This window comes from Xiphophorus couchianus, chromosome 17, assembly GCF_001444195.1.
Source record: "Xiphophorus couchianus chromosome 17, X_couchianus-1.0, whole genome shotgun sequence".
Lineage (NCBI taxonomy): Eukaryota > Metazoa > Chordata > Actinopteri > Cyprinodontiformes > Poeciliidae > Xiphophorus > Xiphophorus couchianus.
The window spans coordinates 3,297,821-3,321,097 of record NC_040244.1 but is presented as its reverse complement, the minus strand read 5'-3'; the positions used below and the strand labels follow the sequence as shown (position 1 = coordinate 3,321,097).

General features: G+C 37.7%; 1 protein-coding gene across 3 annotated transcripts in view; it reads left to right on the top strand.

The window, feature by feature from the left end:
- The window catches only part of cacna2d1a (calcium channel, voltage-dependent, alpha 2/delta subunit 1a), an 82,386-nt gene that overhangs the window by 16,331 nt on the left and 42,778 nt on the right, over positions 1 to 23,277 (top strand). For all 3 annotated transcript variants that reach the window (XM_028043724.1, XM_028043723.1, XM_028043722.1), the window contains exons 3-7: positions 787 to 903; positions 10,539 to 10,598; positions 12,847 to 12,882; positions 13,407 to 13,575; positions 22,464 to 22,595. In XM_028043724.1, coding sequence (XP_027899525.1) covers positions 787 to 903; positions 10,539 to 10,598; positions 12,847 to 12,882; positions 13,407 to 13,575; positions 22,464 to 22,595 — 514 coding nt within the window. The remainder of the gene's footprint in view (positions 1 to 786; positions 904 to 10,538; positions 10,599 to 12,846; positions 12,883 to 13,406; positions 13,576 to 22,463; positions 22,596 to 23,277) is intronic.

The window sequence follows — 23,277 nt, the reverse complement described above, 5'->3', positions numbered from 1 at the left end:
GATTGCAAGAAATAAGATTTCTTCAGCTGAAGTTAATTATTGTGTGTGGTTTGTTACTTGGGTTTTATCCTCTAAGTAACCAAGCATCAACAGACTTTTTATAGTAGCTCTTCATTATATCTGGGGCGACATCATTTCCTTCAGCTTGCACAATATACACACAGATAAGATCAAGAACAAAAGCTTTCAAGTGTTGGCTAAAATTGCATCCAAACTCCTATATGACAGAATTCAGACAACTATTTTTTAATCCACAAAGATAGATGCCTCAGAGGATAAAATCAGTCAACTTTGAAGCGTCACAAAGATCAGCAGTGAACATGATTATGTTCGTGGAATGACTAAATTAACTGCATGCAAGGAGCATGAAGACGAATGCTCGCATATGCCTCATTTCTGTGCTTTTGAATGCAGTAGAATGCCTTCCGGCTGCTAAATAATTGGATGTTTGGCATTTTTATGCCTTATTCTTTTTGCAGGGTCATATTCTACATTCTAGTAAACAGTTTGCTTTAGCTTGACAGTACAATTTTATCAACATTAAGGTAGTATTCATTGGGCTTTGGCGATTGACATTAATCAAAGGGAAAAGTCAGCTTAATCAGAATTGTGCTTTTGAATTAAGTGAAGTTTAGGAAAAATACATGACTCAAAACATCAAAACTACTACCAAGATCCTGATTTTACTCTCGCTGGAAGAAACTGGGCTGTTTTTATCTCTGTTTTTAAATGTCTTAATACAAAGTTATCTCTCACCCAGGCATTTCTCTCTTGTGATTGTCTTAGATATATCATAAACACAAAACCCACTTCAGCGTGGAATCCAACGACGCAAGAAAGCTGGTGGCAACGGCTGCAGGAAACATAGATAAACTGCTAGCTAATCGGTCCGAAGCCCTAAAGGTAAGATTTCCTTTTTTGCAAAACCTATAACATTGAGAGAGCCAAGCTCTCAAGTCTTTGGATCTGTTGTTGGACGTGTGCTTTCAACTGTTTGTGCTATCAAGTATCTCTCTAAGCAGACAAAATTTGTTTTCTGTTCATTACCAATGAGAACAGGCACTGGAACTCTTCCACTGCTTCAAGCCATTTGCTGATCCAACATAATCAGATATTGTGCAGATAGATTACTATAAGTTGCCACTTAAAAATCTTTGCATAATGTAACAGTTTGTGCTGCTTTGTCTTGTTGTTATCACAGAGGGTTTGTTTCTAATTCCAGCAAATGTTTATTATTGTTGCATCTTTCCTTATGCCTATCAAGGCAGTTTTGGACTATATTTCACTGAAAACAACTCAAGAAAAAACTTTTTCCAACAGGAATAATTATTTCAAGTTTTTTATGTTTCCTCAGCAGATGATTTGTGAGGTTGCAACAGGCTTTGTGCTCGTATAAATTCCACAAAACACGTTAATCCATCTAATGATGTTTTTCTTCTTTTTTAAATAAGTGAAGTGCATGTGTTAAACTGTTTACCTGAAGGTTTAACTTAAATATGCCATTACAAATATGATTCATCTAATTAATGCTACCACTAAAATTAACTTATAGACAGATTCATTGATGATCTTTCCCAAATTGAACAAATGTTTCATCAATTTATTCAAACTTTGCTACACAAAATATGCCTGTAATCAAATCTTGGAGGCTGCTACCATTTGATCTACTTCTCCCAATAAGTTGAGGAAGTAATTTTTAAAGAGTTAATGCACTGAGCAGACTTGCCAGATACTACAAGGTATCAGCATGACGGCATCATCATTGTCACTTTTGGTTCTGTGTATGTACACTTAGGAGGAGGCAGGAGGCTAAATTGATCTGCACAACCTTTCACTGCTCATGAGGTTAACCAGATCAGGCCGACTAAATTAGAGTCTTGGGACGTTCCCAGTCTCGATCAATCCAACTCAGAGTGCCAGAAATATCCAATTAAAGTCTGACAGCCTGTTGCCATGGTCACAGTCCCATCGATTGCAACATCAGTCCCGCCAAGCATCCCAGTAACTGCCTAGGGATGAGGGACAATTAGTTGCTGGTGTTGTGTTGCACCTAGAGAGGGAAACACAATCGTTCTGTGATCCCGGGTGGTAAAACTGGGATGTTAAACTAGAGATTTGCTCATTGCATTTTATTTGACTCATCAGCTGTGCATTTTAGCTATTAAGAAAAGTGTGAAATAATGAAGTAGGAGCTTGCTGATGGACAGTTCATTAATTTAATTGTTGATTAGCATCAAATGAAAAATAACAAGCACTGCCATTTATTTGTCTGTTATAATGTGGATTTCTCTCCTTTTTGAGCCAAGTTTCTCCCTTTTTGTTTTAAGAAGAAGGGATTGTGGCTCAACATGAGTGTAATACAGCTTTCTCTCTGAAAGGAAATCTATTGATATCTAAGCAAGATGAGTGCTTAGTATACTGTCTCTCCAGACAGTATACTAAAGATAAGAGGTTCACTGCAAACTATTTGTCATTGGGATGTTGGCCTCTTGGTATACAATTCAAAACAAAATTGGATTAACAATTTTGTTTGTTATAGAGATAGAGATCCTATCAAGTAGATCTTTAAGACGCACAGTTCCATGAGACTAGCAGCAGAAGCAATTAGTTGAATTACCTGGGGTGCCTGGTGAAACTGCACATCTGCCGAGCTTATATGAAGCACAGCGCTCCTAGGAACTGTCAGTTTTTAGTCAGATTAAAATGCTGCAAAGGGCATCAGATTAAGATTTTGATGAATCAGATTATTTCACCAGTGTCTTTTGGACTTGATTGCAGTCCCTGAATCCTTACATTTGTGCCAAGACTGTTACAACCCATAAACATGTTTGGCCATCTGTCTCATTTCTTAAACTTCCTTAATCTTATTCTTATTAAAAATAGTCTTATTTCACGTCACATAAAGCATGTGACATAAATTCTTACACACTGCATGTCTTTTCCTTTAAACTTTCCCTCAATCCTGTGCTGTTGGCTGTATTGCCTGTGACTTTGCGTTGCTTCTCCCATAACTTCAGCCTGACTTTCTGTCACACTTAATTCCAATTTTCCTGTGTTTGTTTCCCCTCCCTTGTTTTTCCTCCTTCCACTTCTGTCGTTTCTTGTTTCTTCTTCGGGGTGTGTGAAGATGGATGTCAATGTTGTCTTTTTCTCTTTCTCCATTTCAAACTGCTTTACATTTGAAACACTTTGAAGTAGAATGCTTCCATGAGATAGAGTTTATATTTTGGTGGTACAAATTCTTCTAAGTTTCATTTTTAATTATGGCACTAAAACTGACAATGAAGTAATTCATATGCAAATTCTATGTAACGCTATGTAAATGTATCTTGCAAGTAAGGACACATCATTCAGTCCCATTTGTTTAAAATCTCCCCTTGTTATTTAATAACCCTTAAACAAATACTAAGCATACAATTAAATGTTATATATATATATATATATATAAATACACATGCTTGGGAAGGAATATTTGTATTTGGTGGATATCTTAGTTTCTGTGTGACCTAGACCCTCTTTCTTTTCAATGGTGTGCCATTACATAAATCTTTCACAGCGCAGCATAGGTGCGATTAATGTATCACACAGTCTCGACCAACAGACACCTTTTTTTTTTTTTATTACAATTACTCAGCCTTCTTTTTTTACCTGGCTCGTCAAAAAATAGACTCCTTCTGATATTCAGTTCAACCCCCAGCTCCTCTGGCTCTCTGCTCATCAATTATTGAATAGTTCTTCTTAAATGGAGCCGGTAATGTCTCCCGGTGGAATAGGTCATTCTTTCTTCCACAGTGACTCCGGTAGAAATCTCCAAAAATGTTGGCAAGTTATGTTTTGTTTTTTTTAAGAGTTACAGTTGGTATATTTCTGGCTTAGAGACATCCCAATACATGTTTATTTTCTAGAAATGACACTGTCCTATGGTCAGCCACCCACACTTAGAATTTTTCTTTTATAGTCTCTTTAAGGTATGCAGATGGAATATATAAGCTGATTTTATTTTATTTTCTAAGTGATGGTTGGACAAAAGGAACAAAAAGAGGAATGACACACATGGCACAAGTGTTTCTGTGTCTGAAAGCAACAACTTGTACTTTGTTCGCACCTGTAGCTTCTTGCTCCTTGGGAGGAAAGTAGCACTTGTTGCAGATTACATGCATCTATTAAATGATCATTAGGAACTTTAACCACCTCTTACCACCTTTTGAAATAGACTTAATCTCAGTGTGTCTATCTATGCATTGAATTATCCAGTTGACCTTTGGTTCATCTAGCCATCCAATTTGTCTCATCTACTCTTCTTTTTGTGATGTTTAAGTCTGTCATCTTCTTTCTCTTTACAGTCTGGTATTTTTTGCCATTTTAAGGCCTAATGTCTGTATGACAATTTGTGGAAAACTTGTACTTTTTACTTTAAAAATTTAAAAATAAGTGATAAGAACTAGAAAATTGATTCGGAGTCTCAAAAGTTATCAAATGTTGACATGCAACCGTCTAGGAACCTTGTGATTGGAAAAAAAAAAACGAGGCTAAAAATGACAAAAATCAATTTCTTTTTTTTGGAAAGTATAAGAAAGTATAAGCCAAAGACTGCTTCTTTTCAACTGTGCCAAAGAAAAAGTCAGACAACTAAAGATGGCTTTGCACCACAGAGCAGACTGTGAAATTTGAATATCGATTGCCCAGTTATTTCAGGCCTTGGATTGCATTAGTAGTTTGGCAGCAGATTTAAAAGGCTTTGGCTGCCCACCAGAGACTGAACCACAATTGGTATCCCTTTATGGAAACAGAAAAACAAACTGTTTTTCAGCCTCATCTTGCATAGGTTTGAATCCCTCCTGGCGTGATTCTCCATCAAGAGGAAAACCAAATTTGCTTAATTGAGAGTGGGCTGCTGCCACCAAGATTGAGAGTGGGTTTAGTTTGACTTATAACTGCAGAGAAGAAAGATGGCCTGTGCTACACTGGGATTGTTGATGAATAAAATGTCTCTGGTCTCTGGGAGATTTTGGTCTGCAGAGTGCATGGACCATGGATGCAGTAGGTAACCATGACACCCTGGTTGCTTAGCTGCAAAGGGGATCATAAACAGATGCCCCTCTTCCAATGTGAATAATTTTTGCTTTGCTACTTTCTCTGTTATCAAATTTTGTTTTCAACACTGGGCAAACTAAGTGAGAAAACTCTCATTCGAGTACCCTCATCACTCTTTTCATGTATAAAACTCTGAATTGCTTGTTTAGCAGCTTTCGTGCTCATTAACTTGTCTGAAGAGGATGAGAACAACAGTGTAAGCAGTGGAATAGGCTTTTTTTGAATGTTGTGTTGTGAAGTGGTCTGTAATTATGGAGGAGACACTGATCTCTAGTGTCTGCAAGTGCGTTATTAGGCTGCCACTTGATGACATGGTGTGAGTCATTAGCCTCTGCTGTTAATCTTAATAACCGAGTACAGACTCATGGATTCATAGATCCATTTACAGAGCTGTAACAAAGTATTCTCTCCTTTGAGAGATAACCTTTTGTTGTTTGTTACATGTTTTTGATAACATGATTAAATGCAGAAAGGGATCCCCCCCACCTCCCCCTCCCAAATGGTGTCTTCATTTATTTTAAAAGCATGAATAAATTGTATTAAGTCCTGTTGTTTTGTCCATCGTAATGAGCCACACCCAGGTCTAAGTGCCAGATTGGTTTGCTTGGACAGCATTTGTTTTATTCCATGTAGATTCAATAGTTGTTAAATTGTTCATGTATTTACTCTGGTGTCTGGTGTCCGCATGACCTTTTGTTCACGACTTCTACCTCTCTCTTTCAGCACATTTTGTTCTCGTGTCTTCAGAAAAGAAAGAAAATCCAAAACACATGTCACACCTCTACGAAAATTTGAAATTGGTATTGTGGAGAAACAGCCAAATAAGGTTGTATCTAGTTTGGCTGATTCAAGTTGGCTAGCGATTTACTCAAAATAAAAAGTGTGGAATTAAACATCGTTGTAAATTTGGCAGGCAATTACCAGGCATTTTTCTAGCAACAGGCCCTTGTTTTATTTGATCATTTATGGCCCAAGCTTATCTTTTTCACACTATGAAAACATACATCTGGATCTTGGTACTAATGTGTGCTTAAGGAATTGAGCTGGTTTTGTGACTGTGTGTGCTTCTGGCCACCGGTGACTCATTATTCACCACTTCCTGGAGTGTGTGTGTATGTGGCTGCTTTTGTCAGTACAGCTGTTGGACTCTGTGTGTGGCTCCACTGAACCTGCTTTTTGTTTGTCATCTCTGTTTTCCTACATGATGCTTATCAGACATACAGTATGCATACTAAAAGGGGAGTGTGTGTTTGATGTCTCCCTTATTAGAGCTCACTGCCTTGCTCACGCTGCTATTTTCAGTCCCATTTAGCTGCGGACAAGAACACCTGTGCTCAAATAACAAACAAAATTACACTCATTCATTGTGCTGCTCACTTAATTTCCTTTACTGAAAATATATTTGATTTCAATGACGGGTGCATCAATAATGGTGGAATATCTGCCACAAATTGATTCCCTCACCTGTTGCTATAAAAAAAAAGCAGTTTTTCAAATATCAAGTTGGTCACAAAGTTATCTAGAATCTTAGTATCTCGAGATTAGCACAATAAACCAAAGGATAGGTGTGATTATTATGTAACGCATTGTACAGTAGCAACCTGGGTGTTGATTTTGGTGCACAGAGCTGCCACGTAAACACTCCAGCTGGGTGCAGCGGTTCTTGGGTCTCATTTTCAGCTAGCTGGTACGCAGATAGCAAAGCATGATCTGCTTGCTGAGGACGGGATGAGTTATCAAACCAGGGCATGATGACTGATCTCCAAACCAACACCCATGTCTAACAAGTGGCATTCTGCAAAGCTAGCATGTTTTAATGCTTCTTTCTCTGTGTAAAGGAGCAGTGCTGCTGGATAATTTGGCATCGTGCATGTACTTACGATACAGTTGTTTTCCTTCTGTTTCCATTGTGTGTGCCTTTGTGTGATGTGTGCAAATGTATTTCCCCCTTTCTTTTTCTCCCGCCACCCCCTCTCAGTACTTCCCTCCCAGCTCCCCATGGGCTGAGCAGGATAGATCTGACTAAAGTGGTGCCAGTCACAACAGCAGATGCTCATGTTTCCTCTGCTCTCCCATGCATCCCTGCATATCAGTGGTGTGGCAGGTGTGTCTGCGTGTTTGTGTGTATGCGTTCGCTCCTGGCAGGACTAGACGCTCTAATCAGGGTGATGGGAGGGTGTGTGTTTTATACAGTACCCGAGTGTGGTGCTTACAGAGTATGAAAATCACAGGAGCTAGAGTGTTTCTGCATCAGAAGAACATATATTGTCCCTGTAATTTTATCTGAAATCATCTCGGTTAGCTGAGATGTTTCTTCAAAATTCACCCCATTCATCCATTTAGATGTTCCATCTGTTCTGATGGGATTATTCAAATGAGAAAAAACTCAAATTAGACAAATGGCTTCCTTCAAAACGTGGCGAAAGTTGCTTTTGATCATTACAAGGAATCAGTTAACCTATAACAAGATGCTAATTAAGGTAAAACTAATTAGGAAAAAGAACATGTAGTAAATACACAAGAGAGTTTTCTGTGGTTCTTTACCTTGGAGTGAGTTCACACATAGTTTGGCACTCTTTTAGATTTTACCCACACAAACTGAAGGATCATCCTTTCTGTTGCCCAGGCCTTCATTATATCATTGCACCCGATTTTGATAATCTCAACCCCCAGGTCTGGATCCAGGAGGATCCACCAGTGTCCCTAAAACTGTCAAGGCCAATAGCAGTGTCTACCATCATCTACACCGATGAATTGCTCTATGCAATTAGTCTATGCCAGTGGCTGAAATGAGCGTACTAAATATGGTGACGAGAGCTGAGATAAGGATCCTGTATCATCTGGTGGGAGCCATAAGTAGACCAGCTGATCCTCCTGATTGAAAGGAGTCAGTTGAGGTGGGCTGGGTCTCTGATCACAAAGAACACCTCCCTTTAGAGGTTTTCCAGTCAACTTCTAAAGATAGATTAGAAAAGAAACCACAACTTGCTAGTCGAGCCATTTATTTTCCTTCTGGGGTGGGAACATGCTGGGGTTTTCCAGAGTGGACTGTGGAGGGAGAGGGCAGGATTTTCCTCCCTGACCTCTTAGCTCTCGTGATCTGATTTCTTTAGACCTAGCTCTGACCATGACCTGATCTCAGAAGGGCAATTGATGGATGGATCTTGGGCATAAAACTACACAGCATAAACCAGGCATAGATCTTTGCTGCTAGTTTTAAGATTTTTACCTATAAAGTACTTCCGTCATTATTTATATTACACATGTCATTTTAGTTCATGTGGCTCTCTTGGGTGGAAACTCTGTAAAACACTGGAATGGATGTAATGGAGTAGCTAGAAAGTGACAGAAACTAAACCAGCTGCTGGCCTTTGACCTCTGAACCTTTTCATCTGCCGCTCAGTTCCTCATTAACATGCGTGCGTCTGTTTCTGTCAGTGTGTGGATGCACAAATTAGTGCCCAGGTGTGTGTAGTAGTGAACAGATGCTTGAAATCTGAGATAACAACTCTGTGAGCTGAGGTTTGTCGACGATGAGGTCAGTAGGTCCTGCAAATATTCCATCTGCAGAGAACTCACTTTGAGTAAAAAACTATGAATTTATGTTACTAAATGGGAACACCGGAGTGGAGGAAAACATATTCTTGTTCATTTTTAAAAAGTGTCAGTGAAATGCTACTTGATAGTCAAAAGTTAATTGAGGTTTGTGGACAAACATCATTTCTTGCATGAAATAGTCCAGTTTTTCTGACCCTTGTTGAGTATACAGAAATGCATAATTACAACTAAGCTATTCTATGAATTATGCGAAAAAGGGCAACGTTATGTGTAGCTTAGTAACACTTTTTTTTTTTTTTTTTCCAAAAAGCAAGTGGTTTGCAAAGTGAGCCCTTTTTTGAATATGGTTTGATTTGTTTGATCATGAGTTGATATACCATCAAGAAAACTCTGATGAATTTTTTTGTATTCCCAAACTAAATGTGGAAATCGATTGTTTGTTTTGTTTTATTTCTATATCAATTTTAACTGATTCCTCTCATTTGGCTCGTAAAAACAGCAACAACAATACAAATCAATTGTTTGTCTTTGAATTAGTCTTGAGCTTGACAGGAAAGTGAAAGCACAATTCCCATTTGGCTTTGGCCACTTGCATTTCAAACTGTAGGAAGGAATTGTGTGCTTATATATGTCCAGTAAAAAAAACCACCATGACCCCAACTATCAGCACACATCTTTCTCAAAATATTATACAAGCTTTTCTGTGGTTAGAGTTATGGATTCCCTTCTCCCCCAGTCCCCACCCCTAGAGGACAGGAGAAAGTGTACCAATGTGTACCAATAACACAAATGTAAAGAGAAATGAAGCTGAGATTGTTTTTGAGCTAACCTGATTTCAAATGACAATAGCATCGGCCCTCAGCATGTGCCATGAGATGTGAAATGATGTCAAGCCAGATCTTTGGGGAACGGGAAGGAAAATCTACATTGGCAGTTGCCTCTGAGCCAATAGACAATTCAGTGAGGAAGTCATTTTTAGCAAAAGAAAATCTTGATAGGTTTACATATAGGGAAAAGATATTTGTAGGGCAGTGATCAAGTTATGTATTTTAAAATATAATTTAGTAGTTACACTTAAAGTCATAATACATAAAATTAAAATGTCAGTAAAACAGTATATTTTTTGTTTTATCAGAGATGGATCAAGTTTTTCCAGGCTGGTAATAATTTCTACTTTCTTGCCTGACCTGCTGAATCAAAGTTCAACCAGTTCTCATTTTATTCAAGGAAAAATATCCCAATTCTTATCTGTAGATGATTAATTATTGCTTTTTTTTGTTTTTATACTTAGTTTTTCCTTGAGCACAAATGTGGCAACTATATTCCAAAGTGCATTTTACATTGAGGCACAGCAATCAAAAACACTTTGATTGCTGTGATTGCCTTAATTTCAAAGCAAAAACTATATCAGTAATTCACTAAATGAATCCCTCCCACCTCCCACTCTCATTTGATGAGTAAATTTGTTTCCTCGTCAGATTTCTTCTCTTTCTGCATGACTTAATGCTCTTAGAGCCGTGCATATCAAAAGGAAGAGATAGATTTCATATTTCCCTGGGGAAATTAATAGTACAGTGCATTTCTGGACCAGGTACAGATTAAAAACTGGGCCCATAATAAACCCATTAACCTAGTCATTAGGATCTGGGGAAAGATTGAATATGTGGGTATCTAATTTTAGAGTAACACTGTCGTCACTGCTTCTTACAAATGCCTTTAGGAGGGAAGATATTGAGTGCACTCTCTTGAATTTGTGGCCAACTAAGGGGCAATGACATCAAATTTTATATTTAATTAATTTCATGATCACATCTTTGACAATTGTTTGTTGCTTTTTCCCCCCCTGAAATTAATTTCTAAAACCATCTTTCTTCCACTCTTTTTAGAGACTTGCAACTGAGGCCGAAAAATTTCAAAAGGAACATGAGTGGACAGTCGACGGTGAGGTGAGTGTGTGGCCACGGCCCGATCTGATAAGTTCATTAACACACACCCCGTGTTGCATAAAGATCAAGTGGTGCAGTAAGCTGCATGTGCAGAGTGAGCAGAGCGATGTGTTATCTAATACGATTGTAGTAATTTAGCAAATCTCATTACAGTAACAATTGTATTTTAATAACTGTGTAAAAAATGGCATTTCATTATCTCTCGAAACAACCTGAAAAGAAGCAGACCTGGTCATAAGGAACACTAATACACTACTTTATCTCTTCCAGTTTTCCAGTTTTCATTACTCTGAGTATAAACAGCGCATTAAAAGGGAATTCACAGCTAATGTGAAGTCATACTTGTTTTACTCGTTAAGTCACAACGTCTGACTGCTCGCACAGTCGTTGGTGTTTTTTAGGGGTTTCACGTGTTGGTTTTCTAAAATTATTATTTAATTTTATAAATGCCATCATATTGCAGCCAATTAACAAATGAAAAATACTGAGTGTTCATTCAGTGATGGAGGGAAAAAGAAATTGAAGGCAGCCATTAAAGCATTTAGGTTTAAAATCCCCCCCAGTGCTTCCAAATCTTAATGACTTTATTCCATTAAACATTTTGGCATTGTTTAATATTGTGCATATTTTGTAGTGTTGAAAGAAGCTAAAGTAAAAAAATATATCTTTAGTAGACTGACTGATTTATACATTATATAACTCAACAGATTTGCTGCCCTGGCACAGTACATACCTTTTAGCTTAATTAACTAAAATTGTGTGACAGAGCCCAATGGAAAATAACGGTATTCTCTGTATGCAAATACAAACCGTATGTAAAAATTATACTGAACTGATTGAAAAACATTGCGGCTGAGCCAAAAACTATTCATATCCATGGCAGGTTTAGGCCTAAGTAGTGTTTTAATTTTACTAATAGATTTCACTTTTAGTGGTCCAATCAGAGTCCTGACTTGAATCTGAAAGGAAATTTGTGGAGTAGCTACAGACTAGCATAATGACAACAAGTTCTGTCAGTCTGTAGCTGGTCATGTATTTTAACAGTGTTTGGATCCAAGTTTAATCTAGAATATCTCAGTCCAGATTTGATGAGGCATCGATGTGTAATTCTCATTGTGGTAACTTTGAGTAAAAATGCCAAAGATTCTTGACATTAATACAAATATTTAAAGCATATAGAGCATGATTTTATTACAGATAGCTTGCCAGTGGTGATTTAAAACAGTGCTTCCTCCTATAGTTGCCACACAGTGGTGGTTCATGTTTTGTTTTTTTTTCTTAACTGGAATGCTTCCATCAGGTAAATTTAACATTCCTAAGCAGAGGAACATCCTTTTGGGAACTTCTTCCTTCTGATATTCAGTACTTCAAAACCATGGCTGATGCAATGAAATCCTTGCAGTGTATTTGTCTGTGTATTATGAGATAAAATAACCAACCTTTTTAAGCTAAAAAGCTTTATGGTGCAGCTTTGAAGAGATTCTTGTCACTAGTCATGATGCAAATTATAGGCAATGGTTAGGTAGGTAATTTTAAATCTCATTAAGTCAAAGATGCTAATAGTTTCCTGGTAAAGTTAAATGTTCGTTGTCTTTATTTTGGCTTTTTGCAAAACTGTAATTGGATTAACAGTGTTTCCAGTGTTCATGGTTGCATTTTATTAATACATAAAAATCAATTCCAACTGAAAAATTGACGGTTTTAACAAAACGTACAGTACTATGGAGCATTGGTTTTGTATGTTTTACAATAGAACAAAGCGATTTACCTTTTTTTCTTGTTTTTATTTGTACAAAGGTTTTTATATAAAAATAGAACCTAATTACCCGATTCATGACCTGAAAATTTTAAGCAGATGCTTGTGTTTGGCTTTAGTTTGATTACAAACCCTTTGAGCTAACTTTACAGTGGCAGCAGCACTTGCTGTCCTGTTGTTGTACGTGGCTGTAAAGTAAGCAGACAGGTGGTGGGAGTCGGTGAACCAGCTTGATTGCTCTGGGGCATTAGAACGTCAACACTGTGGCTAGCTTGTTAGCAACCGACTAGCCTGTGTACTGACAGGAAGCTCAACAGTGCAAAATAACACCACTTCCCTTGCTGATTCCTGCTGTCAGTACAGGGCCCTACAATATAAAGGAGAAAAATGTTTAAAGGGGCAGAATTATGTAAGCTTTTTTTTGTAACTTTATGGGGTTATTGTGTCACTCATTCCTGATCTCTTCCTTTCTGTCTTTGGACCATTTTGCAGGCTAACGAACTCAAGTACTACAATGCCAAAGATGGCGTAAGTACATATTAATTCACTTTTTTAGCAGAACACATTATGTATACTTTGTCAACAACCAAATAGTAGATATCACTGACAACTGATATCTACTATCAGTTGTAGATATCAACTATCTACAACTATCTTTAACAGGTTCACACCTGTTAAAGGTTCACTTTTGGTTCTGTCAAAAAATCATCTTGGATGTATAAAACATGCCTTACATGTATAAGGCATGTTTTATACATCCAAGATGTATAAAACATGCCTTATGAATTCCTCTTGAACTATTTTACATCTTGTTCCGTATTGGATTTTTTTTTATAATGCTGTGCATATTTGTGACTGAGAGGAAAATGATGCGTGTTTTTGAATGATCACGTTTTTTCCCCTAAACAAAAATCCATTAACGTGCAACATACGTTATGCATCCACTCCCTTTATGTCAAACCTTTTATAGAATCACAGTGCAAGTGAAAGTCTAGGTAGCCATGTCTTTTTTAACTTAACAGGTTTTGTTTCATTTGAATTCATTTGCACAGGTAAATAAGACCGCATTGAAAGAAAAAGAAAAAGATAAAGATAAAGATAAAGAAGAGGACAAGAGCAACAGGTTCATTCCAGAGGACTTTGAAATAGACCCCGACTTCAAACGTCTCGTCTCTTACAACACCACTGCCGTCCACATCCCCACTGACATATACGAAGGCTGTAAGTGGAATAGAATAAACTTCATTGTAAGAAAAAATATCCATAAAAACTTATTTGATAAAACAAAATAAAAACAGATAAAGATGAATTATGATGCAGCAATGGAAAAATGTACTAGGGGACAGACTAGTAAGGCTCTCTGCCTGAGCAGTTGTTTAGGTAGAGGAATCCCTCCCTCATTTTCAGTAGGTGGTGAGAAAAATTTATTTTTGCTTTGCCAATTTGTTTGGCCCGAAAACATCAAGATTTTCCCTGCCATCAATCCTGTGATGTTTTATTGTCATTCTATTTTTTTTTTCTTGACTGAGTTGATTCACCCACTTGTCACTCTGGTGTGAAAATGAATTATCTTCCTTGTGAGGTAATTTAATTAGTCCCACAGCACACAGTCATTCAGAGGAAACCTAAAGGAGTCAAATCTAAATCCATAGCAAATATCTTACTGGCCATTAATCAGAGAAAATCTGGTAGTGGTTTAGAATTGTATTTAACTACGTGTACTGTACTGTATGATTCGGTTTAGTGAGAGACTTCATGCTGCTCAGACCTGATCAACTTGCAGTCACACCAGTGTTAAATATTTCTGCTTGTGAGGATTTCCACTCTGTTCTAAGAAATGGCATTCTAATGACCATTCTTGAGGATAAGCCTTGCTTAAATGAATTCAGCCAGAACCAACATTGGCCAAAAGTTTGGGAGATTCAAACTCTAGATCTAAAACACAAATTGATTTTTTTTTTTTTTTATCCTACTGAGATACCCAGTCACAAAATATAAGGGCTTAGAGACAATTGCAGTAGTTAAACTATGAATGTTTCGTCATCAACAACATTAATGTTAAGTTAGATGTGGAGATGTTTGGTATTTGAACATACATGTCAGTTAACACTGCTTTTGTGATAGAAATTAGTTTTGTACAAAGCACATGATTTACATGTTATTGTAGGAGAGTAATGCAAAACTAACAGACCTAACAAACATGACATATTCTGTTGATTCTGTTATTGAATTATTGAATGTGCCATGTTTACAATGATGGCAGTGTGCAATTCAATCAGTGGGGTCATTCACATAAAAACACAGCTGTTAAATATTCATTTTATTCATTTCTAGTTATCCTTTTTTAAGCGTGAATACAATATTTCCTGGTATATTTCTATAACTGGTATAGAACATTCACACACATCCTGTTTTCAGTCGCCATCACTACGGTCACCATCTACAGTATACTTCAATAATAAAACGCTCAGCCTTTGAGCACCATCTGCATTGTAGACAGTTGAAGTATTCTAGTCTAAATATAGTTCAAATGCCATCCGCCCACTGGTCAGCACACTAGCCCCCTCTTTACCCTGGTCACCAGCTGCTCCCTTCCCTCATGCTGATCACTGACTCCACCAACATTTCTTGATCTGCTCACAGCATGTCAGGACACCCAAAACTGATCCTCTTTGAAGAAATGCTTGTGAGAAATATGATGCCATTATTCTGTGTTCATCTCACAAACAGCTTCGCTTTTTCACTTTCTGTTTTTACACAGTCTTTAAACATTTCATTTGTTCCTTTTGTTTCAAAACAGCCACATTTTAGAATCAGTTGATGAATTTCAGTGTATTCAAAGCATTAAATGTTTAATAAAAATATCTTTATGTACATATTAAATATACATTTCATATGTCAGATTATGGGTCAACAAAAACAAGGTAAGATTGCAACTTTAGTTGTTTTGAGAAACTAATAATTCTCTTTGTTATAATACTAAAAAGTCTATAGATTCCAAGTTGTTAAATAAGCTACAATAATCCAATCTAGATTTCACAAGTCCATGTTGTGAAATCTAGATAGAGGGGTGTATTTCCATACACCCCTCTATCTATGATAACCCAAATTGTTAAAAAAATATTGAAAGTGAGTTGCTATTTTACAGATTTAAATTGTAGAATTATTCAGCTTAGGCTTGTCCAGGCTAAGTATCCTAAAATTTAAACATTTCATAAAATCTGTCTAGACTGTTTTAAAAACGTTCTATCAATATCTTTAGTGGCTAATTGTAAATTAATTTCTGTGTTTTCACAACGTGTACAAATCATTCTCATCTCTCACCATTTCTTTTTTTCTACTACAAACATACAGTGCTACCATATTCTTTAAAAAGGGGTTCAGACTTCTTCAGTGCATTTAGTTGTTGACTATCTCACAGTGTTTCTACAAATGAACTCTTTTCAGTTCAACATAGCTACTCCACAACTTTTCTAATTAAATTGTGAGAGTATTAAACATAGATATAGGATGTCAAGCTTAATCGCCTAACTTCTCAATTGGGGCTCATAACAACAGCTTCAATTCACAAAGCAACTAAAAGGTTCTTTGTGAGATAGGTTACACCTTATACATTTGTCATTTTTGTTTCAGAGATCATCACAGGAGCCAATTTGATTTTTCTTACCATATGTAGTCTATACCTTTGCAAATAAACATTTAATCTAAATGTTTAAATTAAAACATTTAATAAAGGGTTAGTTGTTTTTTTTATGTGATATTATGGGTAATAGAAAAATGTCATACTTGTTGGAAAAGGAAATGCATCCTCAGGCGGTTAGTCTTATACTGTATGAACTCATTTAATCAGTTTAATCGGTCGATTGCGAGTCAGCCAGAATGAACCTTTAAGGTGATGCAACATCTTTCTGAAAATGTTTATGGAATCATTGACAGCAACAACTTTACAGAATTTCATTACAATAAAGTAGATTTTCCCATTAAGCTGATCAAACTGGTATAGAATTGACAACTATCTTTGTGGTTTTTAGGCAGTTATTCTAGGACAGCCTACAAACTAAGAACACTTTAAATGGAGGCAAGTCTTCACACTGACACACTCTGTCTTTCTTCTGGATGCAGATACACACACACTTGCCATGGATTTGTCAACAAGAAGGCAAATCCACAGCTGCAACATAACAGGCAACACAGTAGTAATCCTATGAGCCCAGCTTATGTTTATATATTAAATTTGAAAGAAAAACAGGCAAATCTCAGTGGAGGGAAATAGGTTGATTTATATTGAGGCATACAACTTGATGATATTGCTTTAGTTTGTGTTTATTACCATCAACTGAGTGTTCAATATCAGTTTTGGCAACAATATTAACAGTAGGCCTTCTAAATGCAACAGACTACATCACATGACTTTTATATCCTTATACAGCGAGTCACTCCCAATAAGGCGGACTATAAATGTGCAGTGACGGGCCTCTGAGGCCTCTGACTGTGCAGACATTTTGTCATTGCCAAATGCACTCGGTTATTTTTACAAGCTGCAGTTATAATGATGAAGAGGCTTGGGGTTGAGTTCGGGAGATTCAATAGTGCGTTATGCTCAGTATGATTCAGTCATCTTTTTTAATTATTTATTTTTTTCTAATAGTGAGTGGACTACTGGCAGCTCGGCTTGGGGTATACTTTTAGTTTCTCATCTGTAGAAAAGGCCAGTTTATTTATTCCACTTAAAGCTCAATACATTTATGGTCAGTAAAATTTCAGTATTGAACTTAAGTAACAATGGGAAGATATTTCCAAGTTTGACGCAAAAGTTGGCACGTTTCTGAAAACTGTAGGGTTGTAGTTGGAGGCCTTCACTTTTTATCCTCCTTTTGCTGGCCATAATAAATATAAAAATAGATTGCATGCTGCAAGATTTCAAGTAACACCCACTTAGTTTACATACCCACCCAAGTTGCATCGTTTTCTTTCCTAAAGGTTTCTAAACCTCCAAGGACATTCTGACTTTTATCTTTTCTCTTCTGTTTGATTAGCATCTAGAAGATGCATGCAACAAAAATCAAAAAGGAATCACTTTGAAGAAGATTAAAGAAATAATTAAACCACCATAATAAGTATACTTGCATATCAAGAAAAGGAAAACAAGTAGCTGAGTTGTACCCAAAATATACAGAAGTAGCTTGCAAATTTAGCCATATTTTTCAGCATATTTGGACATGCTGGAATCTCAAACTTCAATGTAGTTGGGACAGAGAGCGAATACACCCTTTTGCTATTGCGTTTTAAAGAAATGTCGGCAATGCAGGTCGTGAAAAACTGAATTCATTATAGGCATTTCCTGCCAAAATGGTTGCACAACAAAACACCCACAAAAGGATCACTCTGTGGGTGAAAGAACTGATAACTTTTGATGTTTCCTATAAGTGTTTTTAATTTAACTGCTTCTTGTCTATCTCCTCCAGTGTCCACTTGTTTTGCTGTATTAGAGCCAGTTTGCATGTAAACAAAAACCATGAGTAAGAAACTTTAGCAGTGCTAAAGCTGTTCTTTTGTTTGTTAGGTTTTTTTTTTTAGAATGTCTACTTTGACAAGTTTTGTCTCTAATGAAGTTCGGATTAAGTTGGTCTATTTCTCTGCGGCCAATGAAGGCCTCTGCTCCTAAGTTGTCCACCTGCAACGTGAACACCTGTGTCAGTAATTTGCTCTTTGCCCGCTCACAGCCTAGATTTGGATGAAGTTCTTGTTAGCCCAGTTGTAAAGTTGTTATGGGTATAGCAACTCCCAGCTCTTGAAATGATGACCAGCTCCCACTCTGCTGCCACTCTGGCTGGCCAGTACATTCAGAGTTGCCATGGTAATGGGCATCTTGGTTAAAGGAAAAGCAGAGACTTGGACACGCCCAGATGCGCCTCTCTGGCGTGAGGAGAGTCGGTTGTAACTTGATTATGGGACTCGGTCTAGACGAGGCTAGACCCTTTTGCTTTTTATGATGCTGTAGGAGAGCTGTATAATCCACTGCTTTTATGTAAGAGAAGACTTTCTGCAGAGCCAAAAGAGTTGATCTCATATTGGTTTCCCTTAACCTTAGCTCCATTTCATTAGGCATAATAAATGTTGCTTCCTGGTGGCAAATGTGCTACTGTCTTTCTCCCCCACATGATTGGAATCTATTCTCTGTGCTGATCCAGTGTGGGTGGTCAGACTGGGATTTATCTAGTGTTTGTGTTCGCACACTTAAACCACGGATGAATCAGCCTGTCTGCATGCATGATTGTGATCGAGGGAGAGCTGGAAACACTTGAGGTGTGAGAGTTTGCGCGCGTGCGTGTGCGTGTGTGTCACGTCACGTGCACGTAATGCGCCGTATAGGGATCTCGTGGCTGCATATGCATGTCTTCTCGCTCATTAGGCAAAGCAGTGTGGAAACGATGAGAGGAGATGAAAGGGGAATGTTGTGGCCTTGGCAGGAGATCCGAGACTCGTCTGATGCCCGTTTGCATCTACGCTGTGTGACACCTGTCAGCCCTAGACATGCACACACTGTGATGCGCTGAGATACTGTGACTGGGCGTGTGTGTGTGTGTGTGTGTCTGCGATTGTGTTATTGCCAAAGTCCTTTTGGCAAAGCTCACAGCTTACAAATGGATTTTCTTTTCTACTCGCACCCTTGTGCCACTTTATACACATCCTATTTCATTTATAAAGCTTGCAGCCAAACTCTGAGGTGCACTTAAATCCATCTTCCTATCCTTCCTTCTCCATCCTTGTCTCACTGTCATTACATCTATAACTTGTGTCCCTTGCGAGGAGTTGGATGCCTGCCCGTGATGTTCTAATCGGCTAAGTGGGGGTCCCATTTGGATGCGAGGAGGCTCCCAGACAGTTGTCTCCTAATCTGATTTCACCTCTTCTATAAATCAAGAACATAGGGAGACAGAAGATGTCTGTCCTTATCTGTTTTGTGACCTCAAGCCCCTATCTCATGTGGGAGAAAATAAGTGGCGGGACATACCATTCCTTTTATTTCTTACAGTCTCTTCCTATTTCTTCAGCCTCCCATAGAGTCACCCGTCTCTCCTCTTCTTTTAGGGAGGCTCTTCTCACTCTACTTGTTAGTTTAGGTAGGCTGCCATGTTTTAGTGGGTTTTAAGTTATGCCACGGTCTTTCCGATTTTGAATATGGCTTAAACAGAACTGAGTGAGACATTCAAAGTTTGGATTATAGTTGCAAACTTTGGAGTTGGATTATAGATTATAGGATTACACCAGTTCTCCTCTAAATGTCATAACATTCAGAAGTTGCAAAGTAGAAAGATATCTTTGAATAGAAGACCCTTTCTGATTCAGTGATTACAGGTTTTCCCCACCGGTTCTTCAACCATGTTATTACTTTCAAGTGCACCAGCAGAGTCAACTACCAGTTAGCTGATGGAAGGGAACAGCAGAGTCAACTTCATGGCACAGAGCAGAGTTCCCTCGCAGTTTCACTTCCCACTTCTAATTTACTGCTGGAATCATGTTTTTCTCCAAACATGTTCCCCTGTCTTCTTGACTGATGAATTTAATCTTTTTTAAGTCAATTCTTCCGTTGCTTTTAATGAAAACCCTAAGAGTTGCTTTGCACTCCCTCTACCTCAGCAACATGGTGACAGTTGGTAGGAACAAATTTGTTTGCGTTTGTTTCTACAAATGCCTATTCCTAAAAAAGCTCAATCATTGGATTACATCTGCTGTATATTCCTTTGTTAGCTGTCTGTCATACATAAGGCTTCATTTCCTTGTTTTTCCAATGTTGCCTTATTGTTTTCTTTTCTCCCATCTCACCCAAGCAAAAAGACACTCACGCCAAAATACATGTGTAAAAAAAAAATTGTATATTAAGCTGTGACTTGACATATTTTTCACATCTAGAAGGAAAAAAAACCTTTTACTCTGAGCCATATTTTCTGAGAGACACTGATCCACGCTTGTCGCTCTGAGTATGCAAACACTGAAAACCGCACGTGTTACCCTCTGAAGTCCCTCGGGAAATGATGCCACGGCTGACAAATAGAGCCGACCAGTGCTTACATCGCTGTGGTGACACCTCTCTTCCTCTCGCCACAGTGACCTCGAGCAAGTAACAGGCACGTCACTTCACAGATGGATCTTTTTACACCAAAACTGTGATTTGTTCCGTCATTCAGCTGGGATTAGATCCCCGCAACATAGAAGTTAAGGGCTCCGCTCTGCATGTTAACCTGCTCTATTACTCTTGTGTTTTTGTGACAGATGTCTATATTTAAATTCTAGTTGGAGACCAATAAAAAACATATATTTCTTTTGCAATGGTTTCAGCTTTTCCTGAAAATGAAAACATACTATTGCTTCTTTTTTTAGGGCTTTATTTGGACAGACGCGTCTAGTAAGTGGTGTCAGTTGTACCAGCAGAACTAATCCAATAGAATCCAGACTCGGGGAGTATCAGGTTGTTAGACCTGAAAATATTTTTTACTGCTTACAATTGGGACACAATTTGATTCACAAAAACCTCTCATGTATTGGCTAAAGTCCATCCCTGTCTTGCATTGTGGGGGGGAAAACCCTAACTAAGGTTAAAGGGATGGTGAAAAGCCATGGAGAGCAGGAGAGCAGAACACAAAGTCAGGTGATAGGATTGTAAAGGCAAACAATTTGAACACTGTTAGACGTGGAGTATAGGATTTTAAAAATAAACAATGCTTAATTTGACTAATTTATGTTACTTATTCCACTGAAGCACTCTTAAAATTTACAACCTCAGCTTGCGAAACATGCAGTGCTTTAACTTTGCAAGATCCAGAGTGCAGATCTCTGATGGGCTGATTGGGATTATGATAGGGGGCCCAGCAGATACCATTGTCAGGCAAAGCAGTGGAAACCTGATTATGTTGTAAAATTGGGGAGCAGGAATGGAGCGCTGAACATCCTCACAAACTCAAAATGTTGTTGTTTTTTTTAAACTTCTACCATCAGGAACACTCCACGAGAGTGCTACACCACTTTCTGCTTTCAGCTGGTGGAATCCTTAACTTTTTCTAGGATTACATACTTCGTATCATTGAATTGTTAAATTTTTTTATTCTATTTTGTTTTTCACATTTGCTTTGTTTGCCATTAAAGAAAAAACAGCTGATGAACTGATTTGATTAAAATGCACTATGCTCCCATATACCCTACTGTATTTGGACATATGGGGACATTTGGCTAATAATTGAACAAAGTAAACAGTGATGCTCAAATGCTAAGGGTTTTATTAGATTTTTCTCAATATTTGTATTTTTTGTTGAGGCTTTTTTCTGGTGAATTGTCTTGCAATATAAAGTTAGTTGAATCACATCAAAGTCTCTCATATTTTTTTGTCTTGGAGTACTCTGTTGAAAAAATTTATTTTATGTCTTATTCCAATTGTACTTTGACTCACATAAGACCCCTCTCGAGATACTTAAACAAGCCGTGCAAAACCTCATTTTGACTTTCAGTCTGCTCTTCCTGGTAGTTTGCAGTAGCCTGATCATTGCCTTTTTCGATTTTCATCTGGGTTCAGTGCTTCGTCTGGGATTTCTCCCATTGAGCTTGATTTGTCAGGGCTGGTTTTTACCAAACTAAGTTTACAGTGATAATGGTTGAAAAAAAACAAGCTATGCATTTAGAGCAATAAGTATTATGAGTTTCTGGGGAAAAGCAGAAAAGCACTGTGTGCTTCTGGCTATGGAGTACTCAGCAGATTTTATCTACTTCCAGAAATGTCAGTTGTAATTATTCTGAATCTCATGTTTTGGCCACTTTCTGCTGTTGCAGAAGTTGATGTTTTTAGAGCAGTTTAAAAAAATATATCATCATAGGAGACTTATGTCAGTTTGAATAGCCGCAAGACCGCTCTATTCTCCCAGCAGTCGCCATCAGTAACGTAATACTGCACAAGCTGTATTTTTATTTTTTATTTTTATGTGGGCATCAAATCATTCCTTCTGCTTTTAGTTATTATGTTTAGAGATTTTATTTAGAGGATACTTTTTTCATAGAAATCTAAGCACACTCATTTAATTCTTCCCTAAAGGTGATTTATTTAATCCGTTTTCTTCTAGCCACCATCATTTTGAATGAGCTGAACTGGACAGACGAGTTGGAGGATGTTTTCCGACAAAACAAAGAGGATGATCCCTCACTGCTCTGGCAGGTTTTTGGCTCCGCTACTGGACTGGCTCGGTATTACCCAGGTGAGCCCCAATTACTCCAGGTTGATGAATCTCGACACAAAAAGAATTTTATTAACAATGGGCTGCTTCTAATACAAATAATCAATAACCACTCACAATAGGAAGACGAGACAAAAATATTTTGAATGCTGTTCCTTGAGAAATCTGTATCAGCTAAGCTTTGCTTCAAAAATTACAAAAAACAGAACTAAGTATGAAATGGGCAGTTTTGAACTTAATTGACGAGTAAATGAAAGACTGCTTGTAAAAGTTGTACATCAACCACATGACATTTTGGTTAATGCAGTTGGTCAGTTTGAAACCTTAAAATTTGGAATTTTTACTGGTAATCCCCACAATGTCTGGTAGCAAACAAAAATTACATACAACTTGCCAGAAAAGGGAATGAGACTGAATCGTAAAGTGTGTTTTTAACCTTATTAAAAACTTTTTGTGCCCTCGCTTATGTTTCAACTACACAGTTTGTGTTTGGCACATGGAGATCTATTTTGGGCATATTTCCAGTCTTTGAGAGCCAAAGTCCTGCATGTTTTAAATGCTGAGCACACCTGATGTGAATAAATGTGTCGTTAGCAGGCTGCTGCAGGACTTTGTGACAGCCGGAGGAGATAATTCTAACATTTGAGTCAGGACACAAGATTATCTCATCTTGCTTCAAAAATGGCTTAAGCTTGATGCAAAT